Raw genomic sequence first — 22247 nt, 5'->3', positions numbered from 1 at the left:
CTGACCTTGGGAAAAATTGATTTGCCAACCTCTGGCTGTTTTTCTCTGTCTGGCTTGCAGCCTCTCCTGGGTAAAGTCTCTCTTTGTAGCTGTAACCAAGCCCCAACTGTCCTGAGGTGCAATTCCATTTTCTGCCCCTCTCCTCCCATCAGCTGAACAGCTCAGGTGAAATATTATACCCTGAATTCTTCAGGAGCACAATTAAACTGAGAAGTGCTGTTAGAATTGCAAATAGACTTTGAAAATTAATTGAATACCTGGAGCAATACCCTTAAAACTCCCCGTACAAAACATTTGTTCTGGAGTTTCTCACCTGGGAATGCTGAACTCCTGCACACAGGGGAGTTGTGGCCAGGCCCAGGTGTGGAGCCACAGAATCACAGGATCATGGAATGGCTTGTGTTGAGAGGGCCCTCAGAGTTCATCTCCCAGGGCAGGGACACCCCCAGCAGTGAGCTGCAGAGCAGGGATCACTTTCCCTGTCCTCTCACCTGGGCTCCATCCATCCCAGAGCATCCATCCCTGTCTTAGGCTGGAAATGGGGCTGTGTGTTCCATCCCCACCTGTCAGAGCTGGGGCAGTTCTCTGCTGTTCATGGGGCAGTTTTCTTTATCTCTGCCACAACCCATCCTCCCTCCAGGAGATCTCTTCTGTTCATGGGCCATTAATTATTAATTATCTCCTGTTCATGGCCACTGAGTGTCCCTGCACGGCTGAGAAAATTCCATCATCCCATGGGGAGAGACTCCAGGGGGAGGAGCCAAGCATTCCTACCTGGATACAATCTGAGATTTTGGGACACCACAGCAGCCTTTGCCCACTGCATTCCCAGAGGAGCAGCTTTCTTCCCCACTGCATTCCCAGAGGAGCAGCTTTCTGCCCCCCTGCATTCCCAGAGGAGCAGCTTTCTGCCCCACTGCATTCCCAGAGGAGCAGCTTTCTGCCCCACTGCATTCCCAGAGGAGCAGCTTTCTGCCCCACTGCATTCCCAGAGGAGCAGCTTTCTGCCCCACTGCATTCCCAGAGGAAGCCCAGGCCCATCTCCAGCAGCCCTGGAGCTCCAGAGGAAAACTCCAGCCTTGTGCAGGATCCTGCTCCAGCAGAAGCACAGCTGGCACTGCAGGAGGGCTGAGCCCCCATGGAATGGCACTGCTGCCACCACCCTGACCCACAGGGGGTCAGGGCATTTCTGACTCTGGCAGGGTTTGTTTTCTTTTTTGTACTATTGCGTTTGTATTTTTAATTTCCCTGGTAAAGAACTGTTATTCCTATTCCCACATCTTTGCCTGAGAGCCCCTTAATTTCAAAATTATAACAATTCAGAGGGAGGGGGTTTGAATTTTCCATTTCAGGGGAGGCTCCTGCCTTCCTTAGCAGACACCTGGCTGTCCAAACCAAGACAATCCCCCTGCGCTGCTCTGGGAATGTGGCAGCAGAACAACCCCAGGATGTGGCTCCAGAGCCAGGAATTCCATCTCCAAGCAGTTTCCAGACTTGTGCTGGGATAAATCAGTGGGGTTTGGCCTGGAGTCAGGGATGGCCACGTGGGTCCTCCCTCTGCATCAGGGAATGGTGTCCCTGCCTGAATGAGGAGCTGTCCCAACCTGCCTTGGAGCAGTGGCTCCTTGGGCAGCAGAGCACATTCCCAGGATGGAATGTGATGTTCCAGGGAAAATCTGGGATGATTTGTGGAGATCCAGCTGGAGAAAGGGGCATCAAATGATCCAACCCCTTCTTAACCCACTCAACGTTCAGGAACTTCCAAAGTGGCTCTGCCTGTCTCGTTCATCTCTAACAAAAAGCAAAGGAGGTTCTGAGATTGTTTGGGCTGGGTTTAAGTGTTCAACTCGATTTAACCTTCAGCAGAGGAAGCCTTGAGCCTTTGCTGCAGTGAAAGCCAGCCCAGTTCTCAGGGCCTGGCTGGCAGCTGGAGTGCTCCCTCTGAGGATGGACACTCAGGATGACCCAGGATGTGACAAATATTCAACTCTCAGTATCTTTCTCCCCATCCTTTCATCCCTCTGAGAGCACACCCATTAACTACCCTGCTGTGTCAGCACATCTTTTATTTCTTGCCTTTCAGTCTTGTTAAAAAGCTGCCAGGGATGATCCACAATTTACTCATCCCAGCCCAGGACTTGGTTTTGGAGTGTTCAAGGATTTGCCTGGCTCCTCAGCCACACTGAGCTGCAGAGCTGCCTGCCAAGGGTTGTTGTAGCTGCTAAAAATGTCCATGGTTCACAAAGAAGAGGAGAAAGGGATGGGAAGTGGATCTATAAGAGGCCATTAAATAGGAAATGCTGGCTCAGGAAGTCCCCAGCCTGCAAAATGTTGGAAAAACGGAGGCTGCACAGCCATTCACCATCAGGTATTTTGGTAAAAATCAGATATTTTGTGGCCTAACTGCTGTTTATTCATCATTTCCCATTCACTGTGAGGTAAGTGGTTAAATCCTGAGGAAAATCTGGGCACTGGGTGTTGTCTGCACTGGAAAATGGCTGGTGGGGAAAACAGGGAGGAAAATTATACAACCAAGTGTCATTGTGGGGTTGCATCAGCTGCAGCTGCTGAGCTCAGGGTCAGGCCCCAGCAGCAGAGAACTCGATGGGAATGCTCAGGTCGTGCTCTCAGGTAGCTCTGAGACCTCAGGGAAATCCGATTTTCCATGAAAACAGAGGGAAATCACAGCTGGGGCTGCCATCCCTTCCCCTCAGGATGGATGGGGTGAGGGTTTCCTGAGGGGGAATGAGGTGTTCTCACTCCAGGCCTCGCTGGGATGGATTTTCCTGGGTGGATGTTTAAGAGAGGCCCAGGGCAGGAAGATACAGAAGGGTCTGGTAGCACAAGAACACAACCCCATTGATGTGGTTGGACCTTCTGCCAGAATTTAGGTTTTTACCTAAAATTAATAGGAAAAATATTATTAAAGATTTACTACTCTGGCTGATATAAAATATTCTAAAATTGTATTTGTCTCAGCTTGTGGTGACTTACAGGTCCTGACAGAGGCAGTTTGGGTTCAGGTTTATAAATGAGCATCATTTCCAAAGGGTTCCTCCAACAAACCCCACAGGGCTGCTCTCTCCCACATCCTGGTTTTAATCCATGTGCTGCTCTGAGCTTTGGGATGTTGTTCAAGGCACAAACACCCAGTTTGGTGTGGGAATAGATTTCAGCTGGCACAGGGTGCCCAGAGCAGCTGTGGCTGCCCCTGGATCCCTGGCAGTGCCCAAGGCCAGGCTGGAGCAGCCTGGGACAGGGGAAGGTGTCCCTGCCCGTGGCAGGGGCTGCACTGGGTGGGCTTTGAGCCCTTCCAGCCCAAACCATTCCAGAATTCCTTGGCTCTGGATGAAAATTGATCTTGGGGACATCCCTGGGGACATCTCACCCAGGGATCAGGCTGGGATTGTCCCTCACCCTTCTCTTGGTGTCCATTTCCACCAGGACAGGTGACAAACCCCCCTTCAGCACTGGGTGGGTTCCTCAGGGTCACTCCACTGGGAATGCTCTCCTGGGATGTCCCCAGGACACAGATCCATGGAAAACCCCATGGGCACAGAGCTGGAGAGTGCTGACTCAACTCTGAGCCACTGAAATCATTCAGCGGGAGCTCTGTGGGGATTCAAAACCCTCCCAAAGCTGGCAGGCTGGGGAAGGAATGCCAGCAGGGAATGGGAGGGAGAGCCTGGTGCACCCCACCCTTCACAGACATCAGAGAAACCTCAGCTGGCCGAGAGCAACCTGCTCTTCCTGCAAAGTTTTCCGTGAAAACTCTCACTTGGAAAAGGAATTCAAATTGGTTTTAGGATCATTTCTTTTTCGCTTCCAATCATGGTCTGGCGAAGGGAATAAATTCAAATTTTCCTCCATGGCGGAAATCCCATTTCAGAGGATTTGGAGCAAATTCTGCCCCTGGTCTCAGTCTCCCTGCCTGATTTTGCCCTGCACCCCCAATTTCTCCATCTCTCCCTTTCCCAGCCTTAATTCAGGGATCAAAATTCCCATCCTTATGATTTCTGGCTGCTGAAGACAAGGAGTTATTCAAGAGAAAGAAATCCATATGTTGTTTGCGTCCATCAAACAGGGCCTCATCCACTTTTGGGACTGCAAGAGCTCATAAAATACTGTTTCTAGTTTGGTATAATACTATTTAAAATTGTAATCATATACTAAACCTCTTGTAAAAACATTAACATCATAGAATTATTAGTAGGAACCATTAATTATTTATAATTTCATATAAATAATAAATTCCTATTTATGGCATTTTAATTGGAGAGTTTCCCATGGCTGCTTTATGCACCCCTGAAGAAGCATCTATAATCCAATTTTTATGGGAGTTACAGCATCTCTGCCTGCTACATCTACAGAATTCTGGAATTTCCAGGCCGTGTTCCCAAAAATCTGGGAGCTGTGGGCAGCTCTAGTGGTTTTTAGCATCCTCACATCCCTGGAGCTCGGGCAGAGCTAGATTAATGGTTGGACTCGATGATCTCAGAGGGCTTTTCCCCACCTGGATGATTTTGGGATTCTGGGAGAGGAGCAGCCACCCCTTTGGATCGGGATGTTTGCCATGGATGAGTTGCATGCTTTGCCACATCCCTGTTGTGCTGACAATCCCAATTCCCATCCCAAAGGGAATTCCAGCCCCTGAGCAGAGGCCGGGCGTGTGCCCAAACACAACCCCGCGGGGCTGAGCCCCAACATCCCAACTCCCACCCCAAAACGTGCCTGAACCTCCGGCTCCCAGGCTCTCCCCACTACAATCCATCACCTCCCTTCCCCACGCAGCCCAGCACCTTTTCCCAGCGAAGCAGGAGGGATTGGAGCAGATCCTGCCCCAAACCTGCGGCTCCGAGGCGGGAGGCTCCGGGATTAGGCTGCGCCGGGGATTAGTCGGGTCAGCAATTCAACATTGGGGCTCCCGCTGCCGCCGAGAGCCCGGCTCAAGGACAAACCCGGTGCCTCCTTAAGGGCTGCAGCCTCTCCAAAATGCTGCATCCCTCGGCCGGGAGCGTTCCCGGGATGCAAACAAGGCGGCTGTGCCACGGCTGGCTAAATTTAGAGGCACCGGTGTTGCCGTCACGCCGCTTGTGCCGCCGGAATCGCTCCGTACGCTGCCTTTATGGGATTTTTTTTTTTTTTTTTTTTTTTTTTTTCTCTCAGGGAAGGCTATGACTAAGAGAAATCCACATTTGGAGGGATAGCAGAAGATGGAGGCCCTAGTCCAGCTGCGGAGGGAGAATAAAGTCGGGAGTTTGCAGACCTGAGGGTTTGCCCAAAACATTCTTCACCCTCCTCCTCCTCCTCCTCCTCTTTCTCCCTCTCCTTCTTCCTCCTCCTCTCCCTGGCAGTATCCAAAACAAGACTATGATAATGACGGGCACAAACACAGCAGCCAGACGGGAATTATGGGCTGTTTTCCAGCCGTGAGGGGGATAAACACCTACCTGGAGCCCTGGGGAACCCCGGCACCGCCGTCCCCTCCCGGAGCGCCCGCCCGGGGCTGCCTCAGCAGCGCCGAAGCCGAGGCAGCGATGTCCGCATTCAACTACAGATCTGAGCCTTTTTTTTGGCCCGAAATAGTTGTTTTTTTTTTTTTTAAAGGGAATGCAGCCCTGTGTTTGCCTCGGCACAGCAGAGTGGGGGGTTGAAGGTCAGCTTCCCGCTGGATTGGCAGGGAAAGGCCGGGATCAGCATTGGATGGCAGCGCTTGTGCGCTGACATCGCCGCCAATCCCCCTCCCGCAGCAGGTCCAGCTCCGGCCGCAGAGAAGCTACAGTTATTATTTTAAGCCGGAAAATCCCCTTATTTCATTCAATGCGGCCGCAGAGCTCCCAGGCAGCCCGAAAAGCGCAACCCCCAATTTTGGGGTGCGAGAAGAGGCGTCCGTGCTCCTGTCGGGCACCGCGGGGCCGGCGCAGCCCGGGGGTATCCAACACTCCATGCCCAGGTGCACATCCCCAAATCCCAGCTCCTCGCCTTCCCTGCCCGGCCCAGCAGTTTTGGGTGCTATCCCTTCCCTCTGCCCTATTACATAACCGGCTGGAAAGCAGGGAATTCTCTCCTTATCCCGGGATGCGAGCGCGCCTTCCCCAATTACTCAGCACAAACGGGCCCGACACAACACCCCCCAATTTTCTCGCTCTCCCTCTCTCCGCTTTTCCATGAGCTCCGGGGAGCTCTCCCTTACCTTGCTGCTCGGGCCCGTGCATCCTGCGGCTGCCGGGGGCTGCGGGGAGCGGTGGCGAGCGCGGCCGTGTCCCGCACGCCGCTTCTCCGCCCGGCATCGGCGGCGGGGCCGCTCCCGGCGGGGCGCTGCTGCCGCCGCTGCCTGCGAGCTGCGTGCCGCTCCCGGGTTATTTTTGGGATTACAGAGACTCAGGGAAGGATGGGGATGGAGGCAGACATATCACACCGTCTAAAATGTGGCCTGGAGTGGGATCTGGAGTCTGCAGCGCAAACCTCAGCAGGGTTTTTTTTGTTGTTGTTGTTGTTGTTTTCCTTAATTTTTTTTTCCTTTCCCTTGACTGGGTGGTTCTTTTTATATTTTTTTTCCTTTCCCTTGCTCTTTTTTTTTTTTTTCTTCCCCTTGTTGTTTTGGGGTTTTTTTTTCCCTTTTTTATTTTTTCCTCTTTTCCTCGCTTTTTTCCCCTTGATTTTTTTTCCCCCTGGAGAATGCTGAATGTTGCTGGGTGGACTCAGCAGGGCCTGTGACTTGTCCAAGATTTGCAGCCCCGGGAATGGGGCTGATCCAGGCACACCTGGGGCACTTCCCCGGGTACCAGGCAGACAAACACTTCAGTGATGCAGTAAACAAATATTTGGAATCATGGAATCATTTGGGCTGGAAAAGTCCTCTATGACCATCGAGCCCAGCCATGCCCAGCACTGCCCCATGTCCCCAAGTGCCACATCCACAGGGATTTTAAATCCCTCCAGGGACTGGGACTCATCCACCCAGGGCTGGACAACCCTTTCCATGAAGGAATTTTCCCAAATATCCAACCTGAGCCTCCCCGGGTGCAATTTGAGGCCGTTTCCTTTTGCTTTCCGTTCCAGCCGGGGCTGAGGTCAGGCTGTAGGGTGGGGACGTGTCCCCTGTGCCCTCCCAGCTCCCCGGGTGGCACTCGGGGAAAGCCGAGCCTTTGATCCCAGCTGGATTTTGGCTCACATTCCTCTGCTTTTTGACCTCCCAGCTTTTGTTTTCAGACTGAGTTCATATTCCAGCTTACGTTGATTTTTTTTCCTCCTCGGATTTCTCTGCCCGCACATCCCTGCTCCGCCTCCGGATTGTCACGACCCTGAATCGCGACATTCCCCCCGCCGACTGGGGCTCTCCCCCACCTCCCCGGCTGCAGCTTCCCTGCTTATCAGCTTGTTTTCCCAGTCTCCCATCATTCCCGAGGCTCTGCTCACTCCAAACAGGGAGTGCCCCGAGCTGTTATTCGGGAATGACAGCAACAAGCGAACTGGTGGCACTGGGAGGAGGCACTGCCGCTCCGGGAGCTCAGTTCCCAATTCCCAGTTCCCGATTCCCAATCCCAAGCACTCGTGATGGATTACCCGGGGCACAGGACACGGCCAGAGCCTCCCTGTCCTAATGCTCCCCGGGATTTTTATCAGGGAGAAGTTAAAAAAGAAATTTAAACCACATTATGTGCAGGGGGGTGGATTGAGATGGGCTTTGAGGACCCTCCCAGCCCACACCAGGCTGGGATTCTGGGATTCTGGGATTCAGTGATTCTGGAATTCTGGGGTTCTGGGATAAGGATAGGGGGCCTGGAGCAAATTTTTAACCAATGTTTTGGATTATATCAGATAAAGGACCCAAAGAGCTGCACCGTGTCCAAACCCAAAGCCTGAGGGGTTTCCCACCTTCAGGCAGGGATGCTCTGATTCCTCTTCTTCCCCTCTCCTCCTCCTCCTCAGCTCCTACAAAGGAACTCCAGGTCAACACTGGCCCTGCTGCCTTGGCAAGGCGTAACCCACACAGACTCTGCCAGCACAGGGATCAGCAGGAGAAAATCTTTATTTACATCTTGAGAGCAGTAACACAGCTGCAGCGATTCACCGGGAAGGAACTCCGGGAAGAAAACTCCGGGAAGAAAACTCGGCGTGACATTCCAGGCGGGAGAGGCTCCTCCCTCCACACAGTATCTCGGGTCAGTACAAAATTGCTGTGACTTTACAAAAGGTTTGGGGTTCACAGTAAAATACCGAAGGGGAGCACGGCAGGGACACAGCGAGGGACAAATTCCCTGCTGGAATTTGGTCTCGGAAAATGCAACAGGTCTGGTAGAAAATTCAATCCCGAGGGCTGGATGCATGCACAGCCACGGGATTTCTACACCCATTAGAAGGCTCAAAGCCTGCAAAAGGCATCTGCAGACCTGTCCTGTGCTGGGCTGCATGGAATTGTCTCTTCAGGAGGAATTTTGCAGGAGGGAGGGAGAGGACACAAGGAGAGGGCAAGGCAAAGCAGGGATCAGCCCCACTGCCTGGCACTCAGCTGTTTTTATATCCTAAAAAAGCCCCCTAAAACCTCCTCCCCTCCTGCCCAGAGCTGTTCCAAAGAAAGCAGCACACAGGTTTTGGCTGTTTCTGGATTTGTGTCTAAAACCAGCCCAGACCTTCATCCCAAGGTTGTGGGAAAATCCCAAATCTTTCTGAAATAGGCTTTCATTGCCAGCTGGAAGATTTGCAGCCTCCCAGCACGAGGGCATGGAAAGGCCTCCTGGGACAGCAGTGAGACCTGACAATCCCTTTGCTCCCATCTGGAAAATTCCCACCTGGAGCAGGGTGGGAGCACTTTGGCCTCTCCCCAGGCAGGGGTGAGCAGGGGGGATGTGGGCAGTGATCCCACTCTGGCTCCACTGGGGAGAGCACCAGGATGAAGCAAATTTTAGGGGATCCTTGGTCAGCACGAGCATGCTCAGCTGGGATGAACAAACCCAGGCAGGAGCTGAAGTTTCACGCGTGGAAAGATCCCTAAAAAATCTGGTCATTTCTCTTTCCCTGCTGTGGGCCACAGGGAAAAGAAAGGAAAAATAAACCCAGGGACATCCAGCAGCAGAAAGGTGCTCTGATTAATCCAAGAGGTGCCAGCAGTGCCAGGTTCCTGTGAGCCCTGCTGGCAGAAGCAGAATTCCCTGCAGATCCAGCAGCTCCATGCACAATTCCCAGAAGGTGATGCTAAAATTCAGCACCTTTTTTTTTGTTTGTTTTAAACCTTTACGAAAGCACATCTTGCTTTTATATTTCTTCCTTAAATATAGTCTATAAAATAAGGCAACTCGAGGAGACCAGAATTGTCCCCATTGCTCGGGCACTGCATCCTACAAAAAGAGGGTGACAGCACTTCCAGTTGAGAAAAGCCCAGCCCCAACACAATCCAAGGATGCTGTAAATTGTGGGAAAACACCTGGCCATGGCCCTGGGTGCATCCCAAGGAAGGAAAGATCTCTGGGATTTCATGGGGGGGGAGTCACTTTGCTGGGGGACGCAGCAGGAGCAGCTGAAGGGACCCCCTGGCCAGGGGACCTCGGGGACAAAGGCAGCACAGAAGATGGAATGAGCTGATTTCTCCCCAAAAACTGAAGCAAACGTGGAGATAAATCTTTGGGAGAAACTCTTAGGACATTGCTATCTTGTAGTATTGAAAGCTATAAACCAGGAAAGCACAAAGGAGTGCAACTCATCCCCAGCCCGGGTCCTGCTGAGTGTCACAGCATTCCATAAAAACCTGTACAGCAGCTTTTTCCAACAGGGAATTCAGCTCTCCCCATGGAAGGAGTACAAGGGAGAGGTTCCTCTCCAAGTTTTTGCCTCTTTTACGTGTATTCATGCTGTAAATGTGATCCTCACACCTCTCAGCTTTGTACACACGTTTTCCATGTTGCTCCCAAAATTCCCACTGGGCTAAGTTGTTGCTTTCTAGAGCTTTATTTCTCTGAGAAATACATTTAATAGAAAATAATTTATAGAGAAAAAAGCCTCAGCCTAGAGAGTCCTCAGCAGAAAATGGTCCTGTGGAGCAACAGGATGGCACATGTGGGCTCAGCCAGGGGTTGGGGCTGGAAAGGGATGGCAAGGACACCATGGCAAAGCTGTGTAAACCTGGAATGACCAATGCCCTGGTCAGCATCACCAGTGCGGGATGGACCACAGGCAGGAAAACTCCATAGCCCCAAAAGAGGGGAAAAAAAACCCTAATTCCAGCAGACTTGACCTTCTAAACAAAGATCTGATCCTGGCTGTGACTGGTACCCACCAATGTCACCCAGTCATGATCACCCAAGCCCAGCACAGCCCTGGCACTGCACTGGGAACCAAATCCAGGATGGAATGAAATCCTGGTGCTTGGCACAAGCTGGTTAGTGCTCCTCCTCCGAGAGGACGGGTGGGATCCTGCTGGACAGCAGGGTGTACACGTAGGGCCAGATCTTGTTGGTCTCTGTGCCAGAGAAGGAGTGAAGGATGCCCCTGCTCCTGGGAAAAAAAAGGTGGGAGAAGTCAGGAGCAGCCCATCCCAACCAAGGCAGCTTGGACAGGGCTGGGAGCACCCTGGAGGTGTCCCTGCCCATGGCAGGGATGGAATGGGATGGGCTTTAAGGTCCCTTCCAACCCAAACCGTTTTGGGATTCTGTAATTCTCCCCCTTCCCCTGCAAGGGAAACCTTGGCCCCCCATGTGCTTAAAAACACTCCTGGGCTTCTACTCCCTTTGAGCAGTGGATTTACCACCCTGCAGCAATCCATTATTCCCAAACTGGCCAGGAACAGCAGCCCCACAGTTCCAGGGAAGAGCAGCCCCACAAGAGGAACAAGCCCTGGAACCCCCCTGGGCTCCCAGCAGATCCATCTGAGCTCCCTTCTCCTGCCCCTTGCCAACCTCCCTGTGCTTCAGCCAAACCCCTCGGGTCCTGGATGGATTTTTCATGGCATGTCCCACCCTGGATCTAGGCCAAAATACCCCTCCCATGTGATGATGCCAGCAGGACCAACAGGAGCTGGGAATTTCTCTGGATCACCCTCCTTCCTCCAAGGGAGGCCCCGTCCAGGCTCAGGGCTTGACCCCACAAACCTGCCAGGGCTCTTTGGGATGTGGGCAGGGGACAAAGAGCCCTGGTGGCTGTTCTGACAGCCCTGCTGTGGTTTCTGCTCACGCCCAACTCACTTGTAGAGCTCTATCACGGGCTTGGCAGCATCTTTGTACTTCCTGAGGCGTGCAGCCACGGCCTCGGGCCTGTCGTCCTCGCGCTGCACCAGCGGCTCTCCCGTCAGGTCATCCACACCCTGAGGGGACACCAAGCACACAGGGACGTCACCCACCCCATCAGCCACCCTGCAGCTGCCAAATGCCTCGGCCTGGTGATGCCTCAGGTTTGGGCTTTTCTATTTTCACATTCTGAGCTGCTTTAGTGTGTGGGTCTGGGCTTCACATCAGGGGATGCTGAGCTCTCTGCACAGAGCAGGGACACAAAACAATTCCTGCTCCAGCTGGGCACCAAGGACAAATGATCCAAAGCTCAGGCCCAGGAGCACAAACAGCGTGGGCTGGAGAGAGAAAAACAAGCAGGATGGGAGTGCCTGGGCTAAAGCTGGAATGGGACAATGAACTGCAAGGTGCAAATGGAGCAGAGCTGATCCCAGTGAGAGCCCCCGGGAGCGCTCGTGCATTTTGGGACCATTTTGGTTCCTCTTGGCTGCAGCCCTGGCTGGGCTCTGGTGCTGCCCAAGGTGGATCCATGGAGGAGATCCTTTCCATAAATCCCTGCTTTATTCTGTGACTCTGCCCAGCCTCTGCTCTAGATCAGCCTGCACAAGGCATCACTGTCTGCATCAATCCCGCTTTCCTCGGGAAAGTTTAGCACAATTCCTCAGGAAAGTTTAGCAGAATCCCTCAGGAAAGTTTAGCACAGTTCCTCAGAAAGTTTAGCACAATTCCTCAGAACAGTTCCTCAGAAGGTTTAACACAGTCCCTCAGGCAGGTTCAGCACAATCCCTCAGAACATTTAGCGCAATTCCTCACGGCGCTCAGCCCTTCCACCCAGGATCGCACGCCCAGAGCTCCTTCAGGCTCCCAGCTCCTGCAGAGAAAAGAAACTTTTCCCAAGTTTCCCTTCTGTGGGCGGCTCCAGGCGGCGCCGGGGCTCTCACCTGGGTGTGGGGAGGGTTGAAGTCCATGTTGTAGACCCTGCCGCTGGCGGGGTGCACCCAGCGGGCGCTCAGGCGATCCTTCAGCGTCTCGAAGGGGATGTTCAGGCTGATCACCAGGTCCAGCTCGCAGATCCCATCCAGAGCCTTGGCCTGCCCCAGCGTCCGAGGGAAACCTGGGCGGGCAGGGCACAGGAATGGGCATGAGAGGCTGGCAAGCAGCGAGGATGGAGCCAAACTCATCCCTCAGGCAGCTCCGGAGCTGCAGGCCCAGCCCCGCTGCGGCACAAGCGGTGTGAAAGGCAGGCACCACCATATGGCTCCGAGAAAAAATAGCTCCTGCAGCAGCAGCAGCTCCCGAAATGTGACACCCGGGGCTCAGGGTGGTGGCTGCTGTCCCTGCACGGGGGCTGGGGGCAGGCAGGAGGGCACAGGCAATGGCAGAACAGGGACGAGTGCCCGAATGACCAGGGAAAACGTGAAGGGAACAGAGTGCTGTGCACAGACTGGGGACAAACTGCTGGTTGATGTGGAGGGCATCAAGGAGACTGCAGTGAAATGGTCCTGTCCTCCTTGGGACAGCCAGTGAGCAGCTGGAGCAGAGAATTCCAGAATCCCAGATGGTTTGGATAGGAAGGGACTTTAAAGACCACAGGGGAGCCCACAAGAAAGATGGAGAGAGATCTTTTACAAGGGATGGAGGGACAGGACACAGGGAATGGTTCCCACTGCCAGAGGGCAGGGATGGATGGGATTTTGGGAAAGAATTGTTCCCTGGGAGGGTGGGCAGGCCCTGGCACAGGTGCCCAGAGCAGCTGTGGCTGCCACATTCCTGGCAGTGTCCAAGGCCAGGTGGGAGCAGCCTGGGACAGTGGGAGGTGTCCCTGCCATGGCAGAGGTGGCACTGGATGACCTTTAAGGTTTCACCAAATCCAAACCACTCTGGGATTCTTTGATTCTCCTTCCAGCCATGGCCAGGGACCCAGGCCGTGCCTGTTTGCCCTCAGCATCTCCCATCCCTCCACCTCAGGTGGCTTTTGGGCTGAGATTGAGGAGCTGCTCCACACACACACACACACACACACACGTGAAGGAGGGAAGAAGTTTTCCCTGGCATGTCTCCAGCCCTGCCCTGCTTTGTGGAACACCCAGCTCCTCTCCCTGCCCTTCCCTTTCCCGGCCACGTGCCAAGGGCTCAGCTGGACACGCACGTGCCGAGGCCAGCGGGAAATGTCCCTGCCAGCAGGTCAGCTCCTGCCTCTCCTCCCACCTCCAGCTCCTGCCTTTTGTCTCTCTCCTGGGGCTGCCAAACCATCGGGAACAAAGGAACGTCCCAAAGGGGCTGGGATTTCCCCCCCTGGACTCACCATCGAGCAGCCAGTGCTGCTCCCGCCGCTTCTCCAGCTCGGCCATCATCACGCGCGTGATGACGTGGTCAGGCACCAGGAGGCCTCTCTCGAGGTACTGCTGGGCCAAGGCTCCAGCTTCTGCTCAAGACAAGAAAGAAAAATAGATGAAAAAGAAAAAAAAAAATAACATCACGACATTTCCACTTGAAAAATATCACTCCCCCTCAAATTCTGCCTGGCCTCCTCTCTCTGGGAGATTTTTGGCAGCATCGCTCTGCTCGTGATGGAAAGGCCACACAGTGATTTTGGGGTGGAGGAGCGGGAATTCCTGAGATACCTGAGAGCAGGAACATGCTGGGCCTCAGCCAAGCCCTCAGCTGACAGAGAGAGAAGCCCTGGACGTGCTCCTTTGGTTCAGGAGATGGCTCCCATGTGGGCACAGGTGAGGACTGTCCCAAACACCTGAGCCTGCTTCCCATCCCCAGGGCTGGAAGATTTCACAGTCCCCACGTAAGATAAGCTCAGATAAGAAAATGATTCCCAAGATCACATCCTTGAGAACATAACTGTGGTAATTGCAAGGTGAGGGCACATTCCTGGGCTCCTGCCTGGCTCTCCCACAGCCCTCAGCTTCAGCTGCTTCTGGAAGCTGCAGAGGGACTGGGGACAAGGCAGGGAGGGACAGGACACAGGGAATGGCTCCCACTGCCAGAGGGCAGGGATGGATGGGAGGTTGGGAAGGAATTCCTGGCTGGGAGGGTGGGGAGGGGCTGGGATGGAATTCCCAGAGCAGCTGTGGCTGCCCTGGATCCCTGGCAGTGCCCAAGGCCAGGTTGGACACTGGGACAGTGGGAGGTGAGCCTGGCATGCCAGGGGGTAGAACTGGATGAGCTTTAAGGTCCTTTCCAACCCAAACCATTCCATGATGGATGTTTGCTGTGATTTTCTTTCAGCCCCTCAGAAACACAAAGAATACATTTGGAAAATGGAAATATTCTTCATCCCTGTGTGGGACAAGTTCTGCTCCTGCCCCAGGAGAGCTCCAGCCCCTTTCTCCTTGGACCCCATGGACATCTCTTCTGCTGTCTTCCCACAGCAGCTGAAATAGCATTTGTCACCAGAAATGAACAATTCCCTGATCTATTTTTTGTACCCTTTCTGGTGAGGACAGCACATTTCAGCCCTCTCCAAGTGTGAGTCCTCTCTAAAAATAACCCCCAGGATCCTGCACTGGAGGCAGCTCTGGCTCTCCAGGCTGCAGCGAGGTGTCCAAGTGGGCAGCACCTGCACCTGGCTGGGGATGAATTCCTCAGCTGCAGGAGGGGTTTTTGCAAGATAAACAATTCTTGGAGAGGATTCATCTGTTCTAAGGGAAGAACCAGCCTGGGCAGGGGTCCAGATCTTGGTCCCTCAGTTTGGGAAGGACGTTGAGATGCTGGAGCACATCCAGAGGGGACAACGAGGCTGGAGAGGGGCTGGAACACAAACCCTGTGAGGAACCACTGAGGGAGCTGGGGGTGCTCAGCCTGGAGAAAAGGAGACTCGGGGTGACCTCAGCACTCTCCACAGCTCCTGAAAGGTGCCTGTGCTCAGCTGGGCTTGGGCTCTGTCTCCAGGCAGCACTGACAGAGCCAGAGCACACAGGCTCAGGCTGTGCCAGGGGAAATTCAGGTTGGATATCAGGAAAAAGCTTTTCCAGAAAGGTGATAAAGTTCTGGAATGGTTGTCCGGGGAGGTGGTGCAGTCACCATCCCTGGGTGTGTTTAAAAAGCCTGGATGTGGCACTGGGTGCCAGGGTTTAGCTGAGGTGCTGGGGCTGGGCTGGACTCCATGATCTTGAAGGTCTCTTCCAACCCAGGGATTCTGTGATTCTGTGATTCTGTGATTCTGTGAATTCTGTGAATTCTGTGAACACATCCCCTGGGAGCATGGGGATGGGGCCTGCATGGGCAGGTGGGGCTCCCAGACCAGCCACCCTCCCAGGTTTAACCCAGAATCCAAAGAATCTGCCTGGAAAACGCTCAGATTTTTCCCTGCCGTGTGTGATGAGTCCTTCTCCTGACAGCAGAAGAAAAGTCCAGCCTCCTTCTCCTTGGAGCAGGGCCAGAAGTGCAGGATGCTGGAATCCAGCATCCAACCTGCCTGGGAGCGGGGCAGCGCTGACTCAGGGCTGAGTCACCGGGATCGCATCCCACCGCCTCCCATCCAGGCAGGAATTCCAGCTGGCAGCGAGAGAAAACACCTTTTCTCAATGACAGCTTCTTTGTCACTGCCCAGGCGTCACCACATTCCCGCCCGGGAAAGCCAAGGACACAGGCATGGAAAAACCACCCTGCGGACTGTGCAAACAGCACGGAGCCCTGAGGGCATCAGCACGATAAAAACGGGGGGTTTTGGGTTTTTTTTAATATTTATTGACGTGGTCTGTGCAGTGCCAGAGGCTGACAGGGAAGGAGCTCGCTGCAGGGCTGGGCTGCTCCGGGGAGGAGCCGGGAGCTGCTGGGCAAGGTCTGGCTGTCACCCGAGGAGGGATGGACATCCAGAGGACCCAAAGAGGGATGGACATCCAGGGGACCTGAGGAGGGATGGACATCCAGGGGACCCAAAGAGGGATGGACATCCAGGGGACCCGAGGAGGGATGGACATCCAGGGGACCCGAGGAGGGATGGACATCCAGGGGACCCGAGGAGGGATGGACACCCAGGGGCCCCAAGGAGGGATGGACATCCCAGGAGCTGGGAGAAGCCACACAAGGTCCAGCTGTCACCTGAGGAGGGATGGACACCCAGGGGACCCAAAGAGGGATGGACATCCAGGGGACCAGGAGCTGCCACACAAGGTCTGGCTGTCAACCGAGGAGAGATGGACATCCAGGGGACCCGAGGAGGGATGGACATCCAGGGGACCAAGAGCTGCCACACTAGATTTGGCTGTCACCCCAAGGAGGGATGGACATTCAAGGGACCAGGAGTTGCCACACCAGATTTGGCTGTCACCTGAGCAGGCATGGCCATCCCAGGAGCTGCCACACAAGGCCTGGCTGTCACCCCAAGGAGAGATGGCCATCGCAGGAGCCTGGAGAGGCCACACAAGGTCTGGCTGTCACCTGAGGACAGATGGCCATCCCAGGGAGCAGCTGTGGCTCAGCAGGGCTGCTGGAGCCAGGCCTGGAGCTGCAAGCCAGAAACACCCCGAGCCACAGGCGGGGCTGGGAGCGGAGTGTGGGAACACAGCAGAGCCCCACAGCCCTGCTGCCCCGGGGCTGCAGCTTTCCCACGCCCCAGGACAGAGGGACAGCTCTCCACGGCTCTGCCACGGACAATCCCTGCTGTTCCCCGTCCCCTCCGTGTGTGAAGCTCCTGGAGCTTCCCCCTCCTCCAGAGCCACATCTCCTCTCTCCGAGGAGGTTTGCAGGAAGGACCCGCAGGGCTCTCCATTCCCCCAGGATGTGCTGAGAGCACCCTCCCAACCTCCCAGCCCTTGGGGTTTCTTCCAGGCAGTTTAAACTCCAAATTTAACATTTGCTGTCCCCTTCCCAGCCCCCAGCCCCGTGGAAAACCTCCATTCCAAAGGGGAGCAGGGTCTGGGGAGTCCTTCCCGAGCAGGGAGGGAGATCCTGGTCCCCCCACGAGGAGCTGGGGCTCACCCTGTAGCACCAAATGTTGCTGTGGCTGGGTCACAGCGGGGCTGCGGGCTTTACTCTGCAGTTACTCCAGGTAGCAAAGGGCTTTTAGTGTGCTGGGCTCAAACCCAGCCGTACAACTCCTGGTTTAATCCCATGAATCTGTGGCTTTAATCTGCCCTGGAACTCACGGCACTCCCAGCTCCCTGTGGCTCCCCCCACGTGGCCTTGAGCTGTCCCCAAGGGACACGTCCCAGCCCCAAGGGACAGCTGATGATGAGAAGAGGTTATCTTTTAGGATTATTGAAAGAGAAGGGGGTTTAGGTTGTAGTGGTTATATTTTTTTTATGATTTTATTAATTTTTTTTTAAGATTTTGAAGTAATTTTTAAGAATTGGAGGGGTTTTTTTTTAATGAATGAGAAATATTGGAGAACTTTAGGGATTGTTTGTTGGTTTAATGTGGGTTTTTTTGTAATTTTTAAATTAATTTTTAATAAAAATTAATTTAAAAATTAAATTAATTTTTAATAAAAATTAATTTTAGGGGTTAATTATTTAATTTAAAAATTAATTTTTAGGGTTTTTTTAGGGGTTATTGGTTTATTTAGATAGGATTGTTTGTTTTCTAAGTTAGTTTTAGAGCGATGAATGTATTTGTGGGTTTTATTAAACATTTACTTTTAGCTTTATTTTCTATTGAGATAATAAGGTTTCTTTTTTTTTTTTTAATTGTAATGGGGTTTTTGAATAATAAAAGGATGCATCATTGCTGGGGTTTCTTTAGGTTTTTTTAATTGTAATTATAGATTTGGTTTGTAGGTATAGAGTGGCATTTTTTTATATCTGTAAGGGTATTTAAGGGATGTGGTATTTGTAAGGTATTTGTAAGGGACATGTCCCAGCCCTGAGGGATATGTTCCATCCCCAGGGGACGTGTCCCAGCCCCAAGGCCACCCAGCAGCCACGCAGGGCCAGGCTGGAGGAGAAGCTGTTCCCAAACACAGCCCTGGGCAGCCTCCAGAGCCTGCAGCACAACCCTGGACTTTCTCCCTACCCAAAACCTTTCCCAGGAGTTTTTTTTTTCCCCGTTATTTAGGCTACAGCAACACAATCTGGAGCTGACAGAGAGGAGGAGCCCTGGGGGTGAATAAGGCACCAGTGCACCACCACAGTGAAACCACAACAGATGTCAGCCCAGGTTTGGGACCTTTTCCTGACACAGGTGCTGCATCCACCCTGCCCTCAGCACCAGGAGGTCATTTTAGGGAGCAGGAGCCTGATGTGGCCCCAAAGTCAGGCTTGCAGGGTGGACAGTGGGGTCTGAAAGGTGCCTGTGCTCAGGTGTGCTACGTCCAGGCAGCACTGACAGAGCCAGAGCACACAGGCTCAGGCTGTGCCAGGGGAAATTCAGGTTGGATATCAGGAAAAAGCTTTTCCAGAAAGGTGATAAAGTTCTGGAATGGCTGCCCGGGGAGGTGGTGCAGTCACCATCCCTGGATGTGTTTAAACAGCCTGGATGTGGCACTGGGTGCCAGGGTTTAGCTGAGGTGCTGGGGCTGGGCTGGACTCCATGATCTTGAAGGTCTCTTCCAACCCAGGGATTCTGTGATTCTGTGAATTCTGTGAATTCTGTGATTCTGTGAATTCTGTGTTTCTGTGATTCTGTGAATTCTGTGATTCTGTGAATTCTGTGAATTCTGTGATTCTGTGATCCTGTGAATTCTGTGATTCTGTGATTCTGTGAATTCTGTGAATTCTGTGATTCTGTGAATTCTTTCTGGAGGGCAGCAGCCAGGACTGGGAGAGATCCCTGTAGACACACAGGGATACAGCAGGGACCTATGGAAAAGCGAGGGTCTGGCTGCATCCCTGGGCTCAGCCTTGGCCACCAACCAAGCCAGTGTGGCCAGCAAAGGCCACAGTCCATGGGAAAGGTGTGGGAAAGGTGCACAGCCCACACTCCCCAGGGAATTTTGTTTTGTACATGCTTCGGTGGATGCTCACAAATAAACCTGTCATGAGGAGGGGACAGGAGCCACTTCTGGCTCCAAGAGAGCACCTGACAGGGAGCAGTGGGACAGACACAAGACCCACAGACCCTCAGCCAAAGCCAGGACAAGCAATTCACTTGTCTGACAAACAAACTGCAGAGTCCTGCTAAGACCTGGGATTGCTGCCAACACCAGAGACAACCACCTGGGCTCCGGGGCAAGTGCTGGCCAAAAAAATGGCTCACCACCCTCCAGCACCCCTGCCTGGCACCAAAACACAGCCTGTAAAGTTTTCCAAGGTGTTACAAAGGCCTTTCCCTACAGCAGAGCAGCCACTTGTTGACAGGCACTAATTAGGAGGCACACGGCTGGGGCGGATGTGCTTGGGGGTTGCTGGAGCACAGCTCGAAGCCCTGCAGCAGCAGCCGTGCATTCAGCTGCTTCACCTGCCTCAAAAGTGAGTCTTTGTTCCCTGAGACCACCACTACCAGCTCCAGCAGAGGCCTGGAATGCTCTCCATGCTGGGAACTCAGCCTTCCTCCAGCAGCAGGAGCCCCCCACGCCCCTGAGCCCGAACCCTCAGCCTGTGGCCACTTCATGCCTGGCAGTGGCCAGCGGGAAAATCCCTGGAGCACTGACACATCAGGCCAAGATCCCTGTAAAAACACAGGGATCAGAGTTGCCTTTGGGATGATGAGTCTGTAATGAGTCTGTTGGTTCTGCAGAGCCCCAGCTCCCCTAAAGCACAAAGCTGGTGACGCAGCCGATAAACTTGGGAAGAGGAGCTGCTTCCACCTCGTTTCCCCCAGAGCACAGTCATGTAACAGCTTGTCCAAGGCAAATAGCAAAAAAAAAAAAAAAAAAACAAAAAAAAAAAAAAACACACAACAAAAAAACCCCACAAAAACAAAAACCAAAAAACCAAATAACTGGAGTTCACTGAGAGCTCTAACAAAGGCTGAGTCAAAGGTGGGACCCAAATGTCACGCCAGATGAACCAAACCACGGCTGGTTTCCTTCTGAGTAATTTTCCCTGCCTTTCTCCTTGTTGTTTCCTTCTGAATGTACCCAAGACACCTTCAGCTAGCTCTTCTTGCTTCTCAGTGTCCCCAGAGGAGCCCTGTGGCAAGAGCATGGACTGAAAAGTGAAGTTTGGGACAGTCAGTGGTTCAGGGCTCGGCTGTGGCAGTTCCTGGCTGGGCACTGTGCTGCCCCTCTCCACACGCTGCACCTCTGCTTGCTTTTCAGCCCAGCTTTCTGTCCTTCAGCCAAAGCTCTCATCAAGATTTTCCGAATTTTCAGCCTCCCTCTAAAGAAAACATTATTGTCCTTTTTATTTACAAAAGGAAATCTGGGTATTTTCACATGAGTGACCAGCGCAGAGCTGTGTGCAACGCCCATGTCGGACCATGCACCTCTCCAAAACTTTACCTTCCCTAATTTTCCTCCCTATTTTTGCCATCCTTCTAAAATAGAAATCACTTCCAATTCCTCTCGGCTTGTTTTGCATCGACGCCGTTTCACCGTTCCCCTGCCCGGTGAGTCAGCTTCCCCCCCCCGGGTCGGTCTTTCACACATTAGCAGAGGAGAGAAGGAAGTGTTGGGAAAAGAAACGCGCCGGGATTGCCCAATGCTGCCGAGCCTCGCCTGGACCAGGAGCCCCTCGCCGGCCGAGGGACACAGGCACGGCACATCCCAGCTCCCAGGGGTTTGGGTTTGGATGTCGGACGCGGGACAGGCAGCACGGCCCTGCCTGGGGGCTGCCAGCCCTAAAAGCCGGGTTTCCAGGGGTGACTGTGCGAGGTGGGTGCTGACAGCCATCCCCTGCCGCGCTCCCCGCTCCTGGGACCCGGCCAGAGCAGCCGGTGATATTCCCGGCAGGTTTTCCCTCTGGAAAAATGCTCGTTCCCAGTCCATCCCTGCCGCCGTGGGAATGCCGCAGCATTCCAGCCATCTGCCATCCATCCCCGGCCACCCCCTGGGGCAGGATGCGGTTATTGGTGACAGCGCACGCCCCGAGCCCCCGGACAGCGCCGGGGCCAGGTGGGGTCTTCACACCGCCCTCTCCGGAGCCGCGACCACCCCGCACAGCGAGAATAATCCCACCGCACATCCACGGCACCCCGCGGCTTCAGATCCCGCTTTTCCCGAGCGGCTCCCTGAGCTCCGGCAGGAAGGAGCAGGCGATGAATGAGCTGTGCCAAATCCTCGCGAAGAAAACAACCTGTGGTGCACCCGCCGCGGAGACGGATCCCCATCCATCCCCGGCTCCATCCCACCCCCATCTCCGTCCGCATCCCTACCCTGTGCTCCTCCCCACCTCGTCCCGGCGCTGCCCCGCCGGAGATGCGCGGGCAGGGACCCCCCGATCCCGCTCCCGGTCCCGGTCCCGACGGGACGGCCCCGCGGGCACTCACCGCCGCCGCCGCCGAGGCTCTCCCGCAGGAACTGCCCGCTGGAGAGGTGCTGGAGCCCGAAGCTGCGGGCGATCCTCTCGCACACCGTGCCCTTGCCCGAGCCGGGGGGGCCGAGCACCACGGCCCGCAGCAGCTTGGAGGCCATGGCCGGCTGCCGGCGCCGGAGCGCTGCGGGGCAGGACACGCGTCAGCCGCCCCGGCCGCGCTCCCCCCGCACCGCCCGGACACATCAGCAGGGCGGGGGGACCCCGCGGCCGCTCCCCCCGCGCCGCCCGCCCGCCCCTTCGGGCCGCGGCACCCTGGGATTTGTAGTCCCGGAGCCGCCCGCGCATCCCCCCGGCCCGACGGGGCCCCCGCGGTTCCGCACGCCCCGGCCCGGCGCGTCCCGGCTCGCTGCACCCCGGCCCGGCGCATCCCGCTCCGGCACGTCCCGGCTCGCTGCATCCCGGCCCGGCGCATCCCGCTCCGGCACGTCCCGGCTCGCTGCATCCCGGCTCCCCGAGCCGCGCCGCCCATGGAAGCGGCTCCCGGGGCACGTCCCGCACGCCCCGCACGGCCGTGCCCGCTGGGAGCCGGAGGCACCCGCGGGGCACCGCGACCACCGGGGCGGGCACCGGCTGCGGCCGGCGGGCACAACCCGCTGCGGACGGGCGGAAAACGCGAGCGTGCGAGCTGTGGATGCACAGCTGGAAAAGCACAGCCCGGGGA

General features: G+C 54.7%; 2 protein-coding genes across 2 annotated transcripts in view; both read right to left on the bottom strand.

Annotated features, from left to right (window-relative positions):
• Positions 1-6271, bottom strand: part of DNAJC6 (DnaJ heat shock protein family (Hsp40) member C6) — a 42372-nt gene extending 36101 nt beyond the window's left edge. The window contains exon 1 of the mRNA XM_053984568.1: positions 6194-6271. The gene's annotated coding sequence lies outside the window, so the exon portion shown is untranslated. The remainder of the gene's footprint in view (positions 1-6193) is intronic.
• Positions 6272-8014: 1743 nt separating this feature from the next.
• On the bottom strand, positions 8015-21745 carry AK4 (adenylate kinase 4). The gene is made up of 5 exons (XM_053985612.1): positions 21540-21745; positions 13525-13644; positions 12161-12333; positions 11178-11296; positions 8015-10491 (listed from the first exon to the last, which is right to left on the bottom strand). Exons 1-5 carry the CDS (start codon positions 21682-21684, stop codon positions 10377-10379), a joined length of 672 nt encoding a protein of 223 aa, XP_053841587.1. The 5' UTR covers positions 21685-21745; the 3' UTR covers positions 8015-10376.
• Between the last annotated feature and the right edge of the window lie 502 nt (positions 21746-22247).

This window comes from Vidua macroura, chromosome 9 (genome assembly GCF_024509145.1).
Source record: "Vidua macroura isolate BioBank_ID:100142 chromosome 9, ASM2450914v1, whole genome shotgun sequence".
NCBI classification, from domain to species: Eukaryota; Metazoa; Chordata; class Aves; order Passeriformes; family Viduidae; genus Vidua; species Vidua macroura.
This window is presented reverse-complemented; position numbering and strand designations above follow the sequence as displayed.

Coding starts and splice junctions, on each gene's coding strand:
- AK4 (XM_053985612.1), bottom strand. CDS start 21,684: ATGGCCTCCAAGCTGCTGCGGGCCGTGGTGCTCGGCCCCCCCGGCTCG. Junction 13,645..21,539: donor GAGCCTCGGCGGCGGCGGCG/GTGAGTGCCCGC, acceptor TGTCTTGAGCAG/AAGCTGGAGCCTTGGCCCAG. Junction 12,334..13,524: donor GCAGCACTGGCTGCTCGATG/GTGAGTCCAGGG, acceptor CTGCCCGCCCAG/GTTTCCCTCGGACGCTGGGG.